Source organism: Tympanuchus pallidicinctus, unplaced genomic scaffold (assembly GCF_026119805.1).
Source record: "Tympanuchus pallidicinctus isolate F22 unplaced genomic scaffold, pur_lepc_1.0 scaffold1, whole genome shotgun sequence".
NCBI classification, from domain to species: Eukaryota; Metazoa; Chordata; class Aves; order Galliformes; family Phasianidae; genus Tympanuchus; species Tympanuchus pallidicinctus.
Window position 1 is genome coordinate 85,622,541 of NW_026294618.1, and position 16,019 is coordinate 85,638,559.

Consider the following 16,019-nt stretch of genomic DNA (forward strand, 5'->3'; position numbering starts at 1 on the left):
AGATGGATTCTGCTCTATCCCTGAAGGCATTCAAGGCCAGATTGAATGGTGCTCTGGGCAGCCTGGTCTTGTATTACATGTGAAGGTTGATGGCCCTGCCTGTAGCAGGGAGGGTTGAAGATCCATAATCCTTGAGGTCCCTTCCGACCAGGCCACTCTGTGATTCTGTAATCCTTACATCAGCATCTAAGTCAAGACAACAAATACTTAAAATGTTTGTATCCTAACTCTAGCTACAAGCAAAAGGCAGGCAAACTTATATGGCTGGATTTCAGCCTAGGTAGCTTCTCAGTTTTTTCAGTGTTTAGTTTTCTTGGACACTAAGAAATTGAAAGTCATAGTGCACAGAGAAAAAAAGATGGCAAATTTTATAGTTATACAGCAATGACAGAAATAATGCTTTGGATCTATTCCCTCAGCAGGTTTTTTTTTTTTTTTTTTGTCTTCTTGCCTTCTTAAGAAGCAGATGCCAACAACCAGCATAACACTTGTAAGATTAAAATTGGTCTATGCAAAGGGCTGGATTTCAGCCTCTTCTTTCAATTTCTCCTCAGAAAATCCAGAATCTCTTCACTTTTGAAGTGCCATCTGAAGTACTCTAAACTTAATTTATACGTAAGTCAGAAATATTGCCTGCTCTCTTCAGGGATAAATGAAAGAAAAACATCTTCAAAGAAAACCTTGATTGCAGTTCACTCATACAGGAAAGCTATAAATGGAATCAAGGTCCAATTGCCTTTTTTTTTTTTTTTTTTAATGTAAAACCAAAAAAAGAGCCTCCATGTCTACGTCCAGATTTTTTATTTATTTATGCTTTCTGGCTTAGCCAACAGTAGAGAAAGTCTTCTTCCAAGTAGGGAGTGGGATACTCAGAATACATGAAGAGGCAGGAGTAGCCATTAACAAGACTTGCTTTTAGACAAGCACATTTAGGTGAAATATAATCAGTCAGAAACATACTTTACAGGCAATCCTTACTTGAGGCACCTTTCCTGGAAAGATTTTGTACCATATTATTAGCCTCTTCTGTTAACCATTTGTAATAGGGCTTGAGAAAACTTCTCTCTTTCCTTTTTCAAGGAGGATTTAATACCTAGGCCAGAAATGGATCATAACAGGGAATTTTTGATTCTCTTCTCTCATCTTTTAGGTACTTCCCACATATCTGCAGTGTTACTTGTCTTCTTTCTGCTTCACATACACTTATTACAAGCAGCAGCATGTGAGCATTTAGATAGTAGGAATACTCCCCTTGGCAATGTACTTTGCAAACTGCCAGCAGTAAGTGTACAGGACAGAGCAGTATTCAAGCTGACTAAAAATAGTCAAGCATTTTGAATTGCCTGGACCAAACATAACTGCACAGGAAACTGTAAGAATCTCCCAGGCCACATTCATCTCTCTCCCAAAGGCTGCCTGGAAGAGACTAGAGTCATCTAACATGTACCTACAATCGCACTTAATTATGCAACCTCTCTTTCACTTCAACCATTCCCCTTCCTTTACATTTAAAAACGCTCCATACCACGGATATATATCACTACAAGGAGTATAAAGCCAACAATAGCAATGAAGAGTTCAGACAAACCAGATAGATCACAACTAACCTAAGTTAGCAACATTTAGTAGACCAATAAAGAAGTATTACATCATCCAGAGTACGCTGGCTGCCTTATAAAACTGGTGCTAAACTCTTCTATCCCAAACCTAAATGTATCACCCAAAAGCAAGTAGTGCTGCAAGTTCCTTGGAACCAGGAGTTGATTCAGGACTCAGAACCACTAATGACTGCACCAAAGAAAAACCCAAGGTCTCCAGGAAGAAGAGTGCTTCTCCTGCAGTATCCTCAGCGGAGTCTCTTACAGGGGAGGCAGAACATAAACTGCAATCTGAGAGCTGTCCTTGTGCTTCACCATAGGAAGCAAGACACTGCTGACCTTTAAGAACATAATGTATATAATAAACCTGCCATGAAAATTGGAAGAAATGTCATATAAAATTGTTTCCTTTCCATTCAGACTTCAGGAAAAAAAAATCTAGTATTTTAAAAAGCTCTAAAGCTCAGAGCAGTCTCACAGCAGGTACATCTTCTCTAATAAGGTAGCTACCTTTTCCCCTCTCACTGTTAAACATTCCCCAGACAGCAACAACCAAAACAGACAACTCACACTGTCAGTCTGATATTTTCACTGGAGTTTCTGAGGCTATTTGGTAATAATAGCTCACATAGGCTGTACAAAGCCTCATCCCACAAATGTAGAGAGGGCTTATGGAAAATGAGATGCCCACAGCCACATAAAAGGCAGGTTCAGAAACAGTAGGTAAGTTTTCCAACTTTAAGATTGTAATCCGAATCCTGGTCAAAGGTTAAAGCCTGGCATTTTTAATTACAGTGACGCTGTTATATTGCAATAAGCCATTAAGCAGAAAGATAAACTAAATATTGCAATTTTGTTGTTTTAATTTACCCTCTTCCTTCTGGAAGATGATGATGATATCTCCTTTTGGAGAGGCAGTATTTCTTTATTACAGTAATGTTGTTCAAAGCTTTCCACATCAAACTTCTGTTTCAATTAAGAAAGTGTTTATTTTTTAGCACAGATTTAATGACACAAAGAAAAAATGTGCCTAGAAATAATTACATGGACAAGTCATAAATTAGCAGTCACACCAGTTCTCAGGGCACGCTACAAAAATAAATACAGTTACACTGGAAAAAGAATGATTACACCCAGTGCATTTTCAGCTGAATTTTTCCACTTCTATACTCAGCAACAGTGAAATGAACCAACTAACTCCAAAGTAATAATCATTGGTGCTTTAGCTCTGGATTTTTATATGGAATAAGTTCACTATTTTTTTTTCCTAAATCCAGGTGTCTAAATTTCTGTCTTGCAGTCCACATGTTTTAAATTAATTTGCAAAGGTATTAAACTCCTACTAGTCTCATTGACATTTCCATTAACATTGAGAATGGCTACTCCAGGAATTAGGTAGGAACACGCAGGGAAAAACATCCCAGGGTATATATTATTGCCAGCATTAGCAATTTAACATGAAACTGCAAGAAGAGTCACAACAGAAACATTCACTATTATATAGCATCCCTTGAGAGATGGAAGGAATAATAATAAAGTAGATAGAAATAAAAATTTATTGAGGCCCTGGAACGTGTTCAAAGGAGGGCAACAAAGCTGGTGAGGGGTCTGGAACACAGGCCATATGAGGAGAGGCTGAAGGAGCTGGGAATGTTCAGCCTGGAGAAGAGGAGGCTCAGGGGAGACCTCATTGCTCTCTATAACTTCCTGAAGGGAGGCTGTAGTGAGCTGGGGGTCGGCCTCTTCTCTCGTGTCATTAGTGATAGGACCAGGGGGAATGGCTTCAAGCTACGGCAGGGGAGATTCAGGCTGGACATTAGGAAGTATTACTTTTCAGAAAGGGTGGTCAGGCACTGGAACGGACTGCCCAGGGAGGTGGTGGAGTCACCGACCCTGGGGGTGTTCAAGGAAAGACTGGATGTTGTATTGAGGGACATGGTTTAGTAGGAGCTATTGGGAATAGGTGAACGGTTGGACTGGATGATCTTTTAGGTCTTTTCCAACCTTGGTGATTCTATGATTCTATGATTCTATGAAAACACACAATTCTAAAATAACTCCTTAGCCCTTGCCTAGACCATGTTTATGCTCAGTTAAAGGATGAGAAGATCTAAACATTCCCTTACGGATATGGATGTTTATTGCTACTACAGCAAGTAACACTATTGCAAAGGGGCTTTCCTGATGCTTTTACTTAGAGATAAGACCACAGCCCACAGAGACAGGCACCACTCAAGGTGGAAAGACTTTCACAATGAGCAAGAACAGTGCTTTCAGCAAACACAACATTTTTTCAGCTTAACATAACACAAATGCATGTGATAGCAAATATAGCTGCTTCAAACCATTTTCAATTACCCCCAAAAATAGAAGTCATTATCTATTATAAGATATATAAGGATATATAATATCTATCTATATACCGAATATATAAGGAACCACTTAACCCCTTCCCAAGCATCAGGACTTGCCAAACACTCCAAAGAAGACAATCACTAAGTAGAGATGCTTCTCTTGTCTCAGCCAGCCCTTAAATGAGGTGCGTGTGAGAGGGGGGTGAACTTCACTCCACTCCTTCCAGTCACACAGTTGAATTGCTTCCACCTGTGTTCCTAGGGCTGACCATCAGGTGCTCAATCACTGGTTCAGGCAAAAACCTAACAGTTCCCATACACAATATCATCACATTCTAATTTGAAGCTGAAAAAAGTACTAAAAACCGTAAAGAACGTTGCTGTGGATATTTATTTGATAATAATCAGGTCCAAAAATGAACTTAACTATAGAACTATTTAAATGGATCTCCTGAACAGTACATTTGGAATATATTAGATTTGGTTTTCCACTCAATGATTCATCATTCAGATAAATATGAAGAGCTTTCAGCTGACTAGTGCAGAATTGCCATCTTCCTACATTTTGTTAGCATAATTTTCACCTTCACAATCATTGAGGTTTCTGTCTCACAATACTAATGCAACATAAGAACTCTGGAAACAAGCCAAATCACATTTCTTGTTACTGAAAACTAACATACAAGAGTAAGCAAAACTATATACGTGCAAAAATATCTAAATATAGAGCATTAAGCTGATAAGAAACACTCTGTTTCTTTGAAAGCATCAGACTTCAACTCCAGTATATGCAAGATTACAGAATATTGTGTCCTCCTCGTTGCAGCTCTTTAGCTCAAATTCACAAGCATTAGGTCACCTGCAGCTTTTACTTCATGCAAGGAATGCATGTCAGTCCTAGATGAGGACCCACTCAAGCAGACCACTGGCAACATCAGACATATCATATCACGTTTTTCATCATCAGAGCACCCTCCTATTTGTCCTGCAGTAACCAGTAACAGAACCATTAGATGGGGTCAAGTTAAAAATTCAATTTGTCCAAACTCAGTTTTCAGAGGCCATTACACTATTACCAGTTAAGTGATGTTAACTTCAGAATTAGGCATAAGCTCTGAACTCATCACTACGTCCCACTGACAAGAAAGCATCAGAAGACTGATCATCAGTTCTTTAGGGCAAGGATTAAATTTAAAAAATTATTCATATTCACTTGGAATTAAGTTGTACTTGTGATTCATGGGCACTTAGCAAAAAAAAAAAAAAAAAAGAAAAAGGACAGTGCACTGTAATAAGCATAGAGTGTGTTATATATGCTCAAGACAAAGTGTAAATTGCGTTCCTGTAGTCCTGTACAATGAGATGTCCTGTTGAACAGCATAGCTGCAGTCAGAGATCCCAAGAATTATGAAGGCGAGCAAAACTACTCTGACTAAGAGTAAGAAGCTAAGGTACTACCTCAGAAGTTCATAATTACTTTTCATTATTAGATTCCCCTTGCTTCTTGTCTAATTTGCAAGGGAATATTTTGGTATTTTTTTAACCCACAAATTCCATGCGTTCATAGAGTATCCTTCCTCTGTGATATCACAGTACCCACTCTAGAAATTCAGCCTGTTCACTCTCCAGCAAACAAAGCCAGAACTGACTTCTTTACTCGATACTAGAATTCTTGATCTGTGGAGAAGATGCATCCTGTGATGCTGAGCAGGATTCTTATGGTATTTATATATATATACATATATAAGTATATATATATATATATATGAAAATAACATATTTATGTTTTTGTGCACATATACTAAAATTCAGAAATGTACAGTTAGAAGAGTGGCATAGGTAGGATGATATTTTGCAGATTTATAATTAGAAAGATTATCATAGTGGAAAGAGACTATCAAAAATGAAACACTCACCCCCCATCCTAGGCTTGTAGTAGAAAACTCCAAAAGGAGAGATCTCCAGAAATCTCTTCCCCCTTGTCAGTCAGCCCTTAAATGGGGTCTAAGAGAGATACAGCCAGGTTCCACCCCTTCCAGTCACACAGCTGAATTGCCTTCACCTGAGCTCTGAGGACTGACCTGGTCCTTTCCCCAGGTGATCAATCAGTGGTTCAGGCCAAGACTCAGCAATTCCCACACATATATGTATTACTAAATAATATATGTATATATACTTTACTAACCCTACCAGCTGCTAACTTTCCTGTATTCAGAAAGGCTTTTCTACACTGAAGGGGTTTGTTTTATTCTAATAACAGAAAAATCTCTGCTGTCTTCATATTGATTTAGAAAATTAAGATTGTTACCAATGGTGAAACAAAATATTTTAAAGTCTATTTGAAACTCATTGCTTTGAATACCTTTTGATTAAACTTCTTTATTTTTTTCTTCTTGTGTATGAATATGCTTTCTGATGATATTTTAGACATTCATATTTTTGTTATTTTGATCTGTGTGTGAATTTGAATCACAATGGTTTTTTAGACATTTATATTGCAGCTGTCTCTAACTAAAAAACTACTTTGCAGTACAGCTGCACTTGAGTGTATCCATAATTTAAGGGCAAAGTGCAGTGTTTCTAATCACCTCCAAAGGAAACTTGATGGACCTATGAAAAGTGAGAAAACAATAACAGACATATGCTGTGAAAATAAATCACTAAAACTGTAATCTTATAAAGCAAGAAAGATTAATATAGACACTTGGTGCATACTATGGTCCATTAAATGAGAGCAGCTTATGCAGCAAACTGCTGAGCCTTAGATGCACTGACCACATTTTCATACTTCGTTCAAAGGTGCATCTGGAATAGCTTCTCCTGAAAGCCTGTGGGGATGCATTCAAAACACTGCAGAGCAGTGAAGGATGGCTTTAGAAAGAATCAGAACAACTCTGAATAAGGAATATACTGATACTTAATAAAACCTACTCTTCTTATGATTGAGGCTAAAATTTGGCTGTGAGGTCATGAGCTTGATGCCTTCGGGAGACAGCCATCTAACGAGTTTTTCCTGCATCTGGGCTGGCATAATTACTTGAAATTGTTCTAGAGGTATTTCACAGTGGCTTCTCAGGACAGACTACCTAGGATCCCCAAGGTGACTGCACTGTCTCTGCATTTCACTTTGAGCTGGAAAATGACTAAGGTTAATTTCATATAGCAGTAACACACAGCACAAATCTTGAATTTTACTAGCTACAGTTAAATTGCATTCAGTCCTCCATCTATTTTAAATTAAATCAGATCTGAAGGAAAATTACTAGAAATTAAATCCACCTACAAATCCAGGAACACCACAAGAAAAGCCTTTTATTAAACTTAAAGTGATAGCCAGTTGGCTTCACTGTGGACAGTGCATTAAATAACACCCAGGGGAGAAGAAGCACAAAAGCCAGTACTGACTCTGTGAGAGCAGGGTGGTTGTGTTGTCTCATTCCACTCACATGGGGATGTGTAAGAAGTGACTCAGCAAAGGTCAGAAATGACATATCAGTTTTGTACAAAGACACAAGCTTGTCTGAAAGAAACAAAGAACACATTAACAAAAACTATACACTACTTTTCAAATGTATTTTTAAGCCTGGACATATAACAGTTCTGACAACAGCTACAGAGAAGCAACCTCATCTAGATTCCAAATAAGACACACATCTTAACCTCAAGTACTGTTACGATAATTGTGGCAACAAACAGTGCTATGGTCATGGTCTTTTAACTAGACAATGTCTTTACAATGAGCCCTTCAAGCTGTAAGCAACAGCAAAATTCTGCAAAGATCCAGAGAAATGTGACCAACAGCTCTCTGCCATTTTTATAGATGAGCTCCTGAAAGAAACACCCTTCCCACTAAATTGCTCTTCTGTAATGGAGCCATTCTCCTTCCAAGGCTGGTTGAATGATCATCGGGGAGAAATAAATCAGAAGCAATCCTTGAGAATGTTTGGAGATACCTTTGAAACGGAGGTAGGAGCTTAAATTGCTATAAAAGAGAGATTTTTAAAGGTACAGATAATAGGTGCCTTGTATGAATCCAGGCCTCACGACAGAGAAAACTACGCACCCTTAGAGAGCAGTTCCCCCTTAGCATGCCTGGCCCCTGTACAAGCCCACTGTTGTCCATTGCCCTGGTTGAATGTAGGGCAGGGGCCTGCTATCTCAGCCACTGCTGTGTGCAGAATCAACCTGAGTCTGATTTCCATTCACTTCCTTTGGGACTAAAAGAGTTCTCTCCATCCCTCGCTCCCATATTTCTCGAATCAAAAATATCAGCATGATGCAAATACTACTCACAAGTGTGCTTAGCTTCCCAGTATGTTTCTACAGCATTCTTGTTGCCAAGTCCAATTTGAATGTGTAAATACACAGTGGTTTGTTTTTTTTTTTTTCTCTTTTTAACCTATATAACATGGAAAAAAAGAGAACTGTACAGCACCCAAGGGCCAGGGCCATGCTAGAGCATTGCACTTCTTGGTCAGTCAAACACAGTCCAGTTTGGGTGCAAATGAAGCTGTCGGCACTTGACAGCACAACAGTTTACAAAACATTATCTCCCTGGGTTACTTGAAGTCACACTCTGAAGAATCCAAACTATCTGACAGTAGAGTGACAGGGGGCATGGGTCTGTCACGAAGAACACAGAGAAGGTAGACACTGAAGAAAAATAAGGTCTGATCCACAGCCTTTTTAATGTTATTGGAAGAATCTTCTTTACTTCAGCAGCCTCTTGACAGGGCCCAGAGTTCATGAGGAGGAAGTGCCTGTTCCCAGAACAGAAGCAGGAAGGATGTTGATGCCAAGCTGGGAGTGGGAGGAGGCAGTAGGAATAGATAAGCGAGGATACAGAGGAGCATAAGGAGTGGCAGGTGTGATCAGTTCCCTTTTTATCTTATCAGGAAGAATCAATATGAGAATACAAAATGTAATGTGAATTTTAATGTCTGTAAAAATAATGACAGATTCTAAGAACATTTTTCTTTAAAAATAGAATGTTTAAGTGCTGTAGGAACATGAATATGTACACTTCACTCGTGGGGATGAATCTATTACTTTTCTTCCCCGACTTTTTTTTTTTTTTTTTTTTCCCAGGTTATAGCTTATGGACCAGGAACAACTGAAAAATGCAAAAAGAATTCAGATATCTGGATATGGCAGCTGGTATGTGACAATTCAGTTTATACTTGTTAACCCTTGAGTTCATATTTCCAGTCAGAGCAAACTGAGCAGTAGTACAGCCTCCTGGAAAGAGCAACAGAAATTGATTATTACTTTCTTTGTAATGGAAATCATCATAAAAAGGAAACTTTTTTTGGCTTTAAACTTTCGTGAAAAATAACTGTAAATTACTACCACCTTAAAAATACCACCTCTTTTCCCTTACCTTGTATGTTGAATATGGAACTGTTGCCATCCTCCATCAGGTCTTGGTTAGGATTCTTATTTCTGCTAGGGGATACCTTCTAAATATATGAGTATGCCTCTATGTAATAAAAGCTATCACCTGTTATTTCTGCCTTGAAGCATTTGTCCACATACTGTAGGACAACTGGAATCAGGCAGACAAAGTCAATAACAATCTGAGAAATTGTTTATACTAAAGCGCAGAAGTAGGTGATCCACACGCCCTTCTTTCTAGTGGCTTCTAGGAAATGCAGCTCAAGTGAAACACTGCAGAGAAAAGCAAGCAAGATTAGCTTGTGGAGCAGATGTTTCTATCACTTCCCATTCTGCTGAAATTCATGGGGACCATCGACTACTAATTAAAGACATAACAATCTTGAAAGACACTTGTTTACACTGTAGCTCGCAGCAGACCGTGCAATCAAGACTGTGTTGCTGGCAGGAATCTGGTTCCTCTGCTTGACAAGATAATGAGAAGTGTGTTCTAGTGTAGATGAACTCCCATTAGTGATTTCTATCAGCTCCCTGCTGACTCATGGACTACTTTTCAAGATGTAAAAAGGTAGTAGGAAGTCAGAAAAGTCGAAAAGGAGATTGAATTACTCCTGAATGTTCCCTCTGTAAATTTCCAGAGAGTTGCACCTCTGGTTGGATTGGTTGCAGCATATCCCCAAGATATCAAGCAATAAGTTGCTGCTTTGTGATGGGGAACAATGAACCATGAAGCATGTTTTTATTGATGCTAATAGTGTCAGACAGGGAACATCAGCTGAATATTTAGCTAGCCCTCATAAACCTGCGCAAGTTAGAAGTGCTCCTTCAGTGGAAAATATTTCCATACTTACCTGCAGAATTTTCTTCTTACTCACGACAGAACACATAACTAAAAGCTGACTATCTCTTCTTTCCCTTTAGGAGGGTGCATCTACCTTTACTGTGGATGGCAAAACTCTGACTCTAACTGCTGGTGATAGCCTTCTTGTCCGTGCCCAAAGTTTGTGAGTAGAGATGAATGATTTCCCAGACTCCAACAATATAAATTGTGTATTTAGTCCATACCAAGCTGTGCAATGTCTCCTGCAGAAACACAGCCTCTGAGATTGCAGGATTTGCAATAGTCTGCATTACTCCTTAGGGCAAAAGTCTATTCTGGAGCAAACAAAGCCAGGAATTCATGTAGCTTTCCCCTAATGGTTAAGCTGGGAAAAAATACAATAAAAACACTGTCAAGAAAAACAACCTGCAAAAGATCATGAAGAAAAGTGAGAATACACTCATAGCAGATACTCTAAACTTCCAACCAGCCTTGATCAACAAAAACAAAAACATGGTTTGGGTGCCAAGCCAAGAGCACAGCTCTCCTCCTGGAGTAAGATTCATAGGGCTATTTCATGGTAATGACACATAAAATATAAGTAAAAGAAAAACTGGTGAAAACAGTTTCCAGAGAGAACAGAAAGGGAAAGTATTTGCCAATCTTGTGAAAAGTGACATAGACTGATGAAGTGCCCACCCTGAAGAAGGATGTATGCTCACCGGTAATGCAGTGCAGTAAAGATATATGGTTATAAGTGGCCTTGTTTCTTACAGGAAAAAAAAAGGAAAAAAAAAAAACCAAACCAAAACAAAAAACAACCAAAAACAAAAGCAAAAAAAAAAAACCAAAAACCAACTATTGAGTAGTAGTGATTATTTTTGCTAATCACTAACACCAGAAACAGTTGTTGAAAGATCTGAAACTGTCCGGCTGCGTAGAGCCTCTCTACATCTGTGATTCCAGTATGTACTCACCTCCTCCACCTCTCTGAAATCACTTTATTTAGTTCCCAATCCTGCAGTCCAATGAATGAGACTGTTTTCAAAGTCCTGGCATGATGCATGTGCAGAGATTTGCCAGCACAGATCATTCTGGGTTAAGACATTTACCAGTTTTCTGCATCAGATGTTATTGTGTGTGTTGCTACTGTACACTGATACTGATCTCTGGCCATCTCTGAAACTAGCATAAAAAGCTAATGTGACAGTGTTTGACCACAAGACACAAATACTCTTATACACAAATATTTTGGTTACTTACGTTGCTAAAAAATCTGTGCTTATATGTTTCAACCCTCATGTCATTGAGATCACAACGTATGCCTTTCCCCTTGGTTCATCTGTAAGAAGAGAAATTCTTCCTTACTATGTCATGATGTTTGGCTTATATGGGTGATGACATAGAGTAGTTCCCAAAAATATAACAAGACATACCAATACAGAACAAGTTTAAGCAGAAGAGAACCTGTTTGTAATTTCTCTGCTTCTCAGCAGTATAAGCACATTAGTTGTTTGTGTGGATGGTTTGTCATCCCATATTCCCCCATACACATTGGGTTATCTCTGTTTTCCCAGGTACTGCTGGAAGAGATCTGAGGAATGTGTTGCTCTTTATATTGCTCAGGATCCAAAACGCAAGCAGCCTTATAACTAGTTTATGTAGCACTTGACTTTGATGATAAAGAAGTTTTAACCTATTTGTCTCATCTTAATCATCTTTTAGTCAGAATGCCTGGAAATACGAACAATCTAACACAATGGTTACACTGGAATTAAGTGTAATCAAGTGCTATGCCTTATAATAACTTCTTTTTCCCCAAGTAGGTAAAAATTCAGTAAAATCTTCAACCAGTAATTATGTTAAAAACCAAACAAAGCCATACTTCTTACATGAAAGCAACTGAAAACAGATCCAAGTAATGGGATTAGATATACAGTAATATAAATGATACTATCTAGAATAAATTAAAAGTTTTCAAATGCAAGTCTCACTGTGCCTGCTTACTGAACGCTCTTTTTATCTCCTTGCTTCAGTTTTGCCATTTGTGATAAACTGGATATGTTAGCCCTCAGAGCACTTTTGTATGTGATAAGTTATAGATCTTCTGAGAGCTTTGGATAAAAATACCTTTTAAAAATAAAAAAAAAATAAACTTCATCTGCTCCACTGCTTGAGGATCTCAATACCTTGGGAAAAAGAGGAGGGGGTGTTACAAAAAGGGGAAGCGACAGTAGCATTGACATCAAACACCTGAATTCTAACTTTGCCAAGTGTAAAAGCCAGACCCTGAGCCTTAAGCTAGATCCATCACCCGCAATTCTACCACTGCTTGTGCTCAGAATCCAGGGTTGGGATGTTATTGCTGTTATCTACACAGTTACTCAAGCAGTGTGCAATCCTTAACTAAAAGTCAGGATCTAAACAGCATGAGGAGATTGTTAAAAAGGCCTGGATACTAAGTACTGGGAGTGGAGAGTTCTGCCTTCTAATGTCTCTTTTGAGACTTATTTCTGTTGTTTTGGGTCATCTCCTGAAGTTCAATAATTATTTGATATCCAAAGCATATATGAGGATATAACAACGTTCTCATTATTTACTCATTCCACAGCAATTTAGAAACCTGCAACTTCTTTTTCTATGAATTCAAAATAGTTCCAGAAGGCTCCTGATATTCACTTTTCAAGCCCTTTATTCCTTTCCTGTATGTTATGTGTGTTTTTGTGTGTACACATGTATACAACACTACGTATGGTAAACTGTCCCAAAGAGGCACCCATGCTTCTCTACCTATGAGTAGGGGGGCCAGATGCTAATGTGATCCCTGGAGACCTTTTAGCTGTCAGGCACTATTACTGTGTATGTATGGTCAGTTCAGTAGGTACTTTGGCCCCAGAGTTCACTTGTGTATTAATTTGGGTACGCATTTTCAATCTGAATTGTACATATACTGTGTCATCCCATACTTAATTATCTTACCTCTGTTATTGCATTTTGGCAGGCGTGAGCTGAACATACATTCACACATAGACAGTCCATCTGTTGCTCACAATTTCTCTGAAACTCAGAAGCAATGCCTTTATACAAATATGCATTCTAAACAGAATTTCATACAGTAAAGCTCACACAGACCAGAAAAAACACATACGCGCACTACTTCTCATTAATTATTACACACTCAGGACTGTCCACAGTCACAAGCTGGTGCTGATGTGAAAGTTTAGAAGCACACACAGAAGAGTTTGAATCTACTGGCAAGCATCCATAGAGTTACCCAAGGCTGTATTTCACCTAGCCTGGAAGTCAGCAGGAGCTTTCCTCATTACCTCAAATGGGAAAAGGCAAAGAGCTCAGACCTGCCTGTTGTTGGACAAAGTGTCAAAAGGCACCGGTGGTTCAGTGCCTTTAACCCTGCAAGAAAACTTGTAAGTTTTGTAAGGAAAAAGAAAAAACATGAAAAGTCAAGTGGGATGAGACTTGGAACAACCTGGTCTAGAGGGAGGTATCCCTGCCTGGTGTCCCCCTGTCCAACAGTGGGGTTGAAATTAGATTGTCTTAAAGGTCTCTTGGATCAATAACAAAACGCGTTCATCAGCACAGTCACATTATACATCGGCACTGGTAAAAAAAAAAAAGCAATGTTAAGCAAAACACAGGAAAACAGTAATCCTCATGGATCATGCCGTAAACAGATTGCAGTGATCAGCAGTAGAGCTCAAGGTTGTACAATTATTTTTATTAACGGAATGATTAAGGCAAGTTAACTGTCAAATGCTAGCTACATTTCAAATGCTAAATAAAATGCATACATTTTCAGCCTGCAGAAGTCAAGAGAGGAACTCTTCTTCCTCCATTGTTGCTTTATTTTTAGATGTTGCTTGCTCCTTTGAAATACAAACTACTAGATGCAGAAAACAAGACGAGATGGATCCTTTAACTTGTAAGGTGTGTTGTAATAAACCATTTCTTCAGGCCCATGTAGAATTTACTCACACCTATAAGCCAATCCTATGATTTTGCATTAAGATAATACTTGCATTTTGACATTAAAAGCATTCGTACTACTTTGATTTGAGCTCTCCAGACATATTAATGTTAAAGAACAGATGCGCAAAATGCAATCCTCCCACCACCATTGCATATAAGTAGGAAAAAATACCTAAGCTTTTTAACAAAATCCTACAAAAAAAGCTTATGCTTGTGATGCAGACTTTTCAGTGGGTTGGGGATTCTTCTTATTTATTTTATTTTCAGTTAATTCAGAGCGCACATTAATGAACACTTCAGGCTGATGAAGGTCATTGTATCCTGGTCTGTATCTGATTGAAAATAAATAGTTCAGCATCCAAGTATGCAGCATAACTTCTGGTTGGACCCAAAATAAAATTGTTAATTTTAAAGTAATAATGAAGAAGTCAAAGCTAAGATCTACCCTGCAGATTAAATACCTCACTCAACTTACAAGTGCCAGCACTGTCTGGCTCCAGACAGTTATATCATCAGTGATTGTTCAGAAACTCTGTAAGTGCATAAAAACTCTCCCTTTTATTGTTACTGAAATTTAGATTAAATCTTGAAAGCTAAGGGGAAAATATATATCAAATCAATATATATCAAACAGCTCCTATTCAGCACCTTTGCAGAAACAACCACTGAAATGGCCAAGCCATTGGGCAAATCAGATTCACTTCTGCAGACAGTTTCCCTGTTAGCAAATCTGTGAATCCTATGGACAATTATTTCTAAACTGCTGTTGATTTAGGTTAAATATACCTCCAAGATCTTTAACAAGTAATTCAATTACATTGCATCTTGACATGCTTGAAGATCTGAACATTGCAGAGAGCCACCTCCACTGAGGAGGGCTGACAGGAATTGGTTTCTACTTTTTCCAAGAGCTGAGAAAAGTTCACTCTCTTCTTGCAAAACTGCAAGATATCTATCATTTCACTTTACCCAATAGTCTCAGGAAAAGAAGCTGCAGGGACCTTTCAGTCTCTGCGAGTGGGAATCGTAGAATCACTCAGGTTGGAAAAGACCTTAAAGATCATCAAGTCCAACCATGACTAACCCTACTACCCAACTTTAACAGCCCTCTGTTAGGTCATGTCACTGAGCGCCACATCCAAAAGGTTTTTAAACACATCCAGGGATAGTAATTCAACCACCACCTTGGGGAGCCTGGGGATGTCAAAACCGCATCTTCGCTGACCTGCAGGAACATCCCCACCATAGGCTACACTATTTGGGAATCTCTGCATTATCTACAGTAAGACAAATTGAGCCACAAAAGGAGCATCCAGTATTGCTAGCAAGCTTAAGGATAATTCCCCTGAGAGAATTACAGAAAATGTTACTCTATAAAACAAAAACTGATGCTGACAAAAAAGCACGTATCATTACAAAGCCATTGTTTGAGTGACAATTATTTGGCTGAATACATGTGATCCAAGCTGTCTGTTAGTGTCTTGGCGTACATTAAAAAAGAAGTTGAAAATCACATTTGGGCATGGGAAAAATAATCAGCAGCTTGTCAGATCACAGATAGCTCAACATGGTTTACAACAATCTGGGAAAAATGTTAAGAGTTAATGACTGCTTCTCGATACTGACCATAAACACTTACAGTTCCTACTCTGTATGCTTTATTGGAGAATGGCAAAAAAAAAAAAACAAACAAAACCATTAAATGCAGAGGTTCCCATATAGGTTAGTACCTTGCTATTCTCTTCAGGAGAAGAGTGGTAAATAGCAAATGAAACTTTTGTATGACATTGTGAATGTATGAGAGACACATTCAGAGCAAGCACACATGCAAGAATATCACACGGAATTCCCAACATTTCTCATCAG

At 38.5% G+C, this 16,019-nt stretch overlaps 1 protein-coding gene across 2 annotated transcripts in view; it reads left to right on the forward strand.

Moving 5' to 3' along the window:
* Positions 1-12,153, forward strand: part of HAAO (3-hydroxyanthranilate 3,4-dioxygenase) — a 33,339-nt gene extending 21,186 nt beyond the window's left edge. Inside the window, exons 7-11 of one of the 2 annotated variants that reach the window (XM_052680267.1) lie at positions 5,620-5,673; positions 7,773-7,918; positions 9,041-9,109; positions 10,268-10,350; positions 11,744-12,153. In XM_052680267.1, coding sequence (XP_052536227.1) covers positions 5,620-5,673; positions 7,773-7,918; positions 9,041-9,109; positions 10,268-10,350; positions 11,744-11,822 — 431 coding nt within the window. In that variant the 3' untranslated portion in view covers positions 11,823-12,153. The remainder of the gene's footprint in view (positions 1-5,619; positions 5,674-7,772; positions 7,919-9,040; positions 9,110-10,267; positions 10,351-11,743) is intronic. The other variant, XM_052680276.1, reaches the window with a different exon arrangement.
* Positions 12,154-16,019: the final 3,866 nt, after the last annotated feature.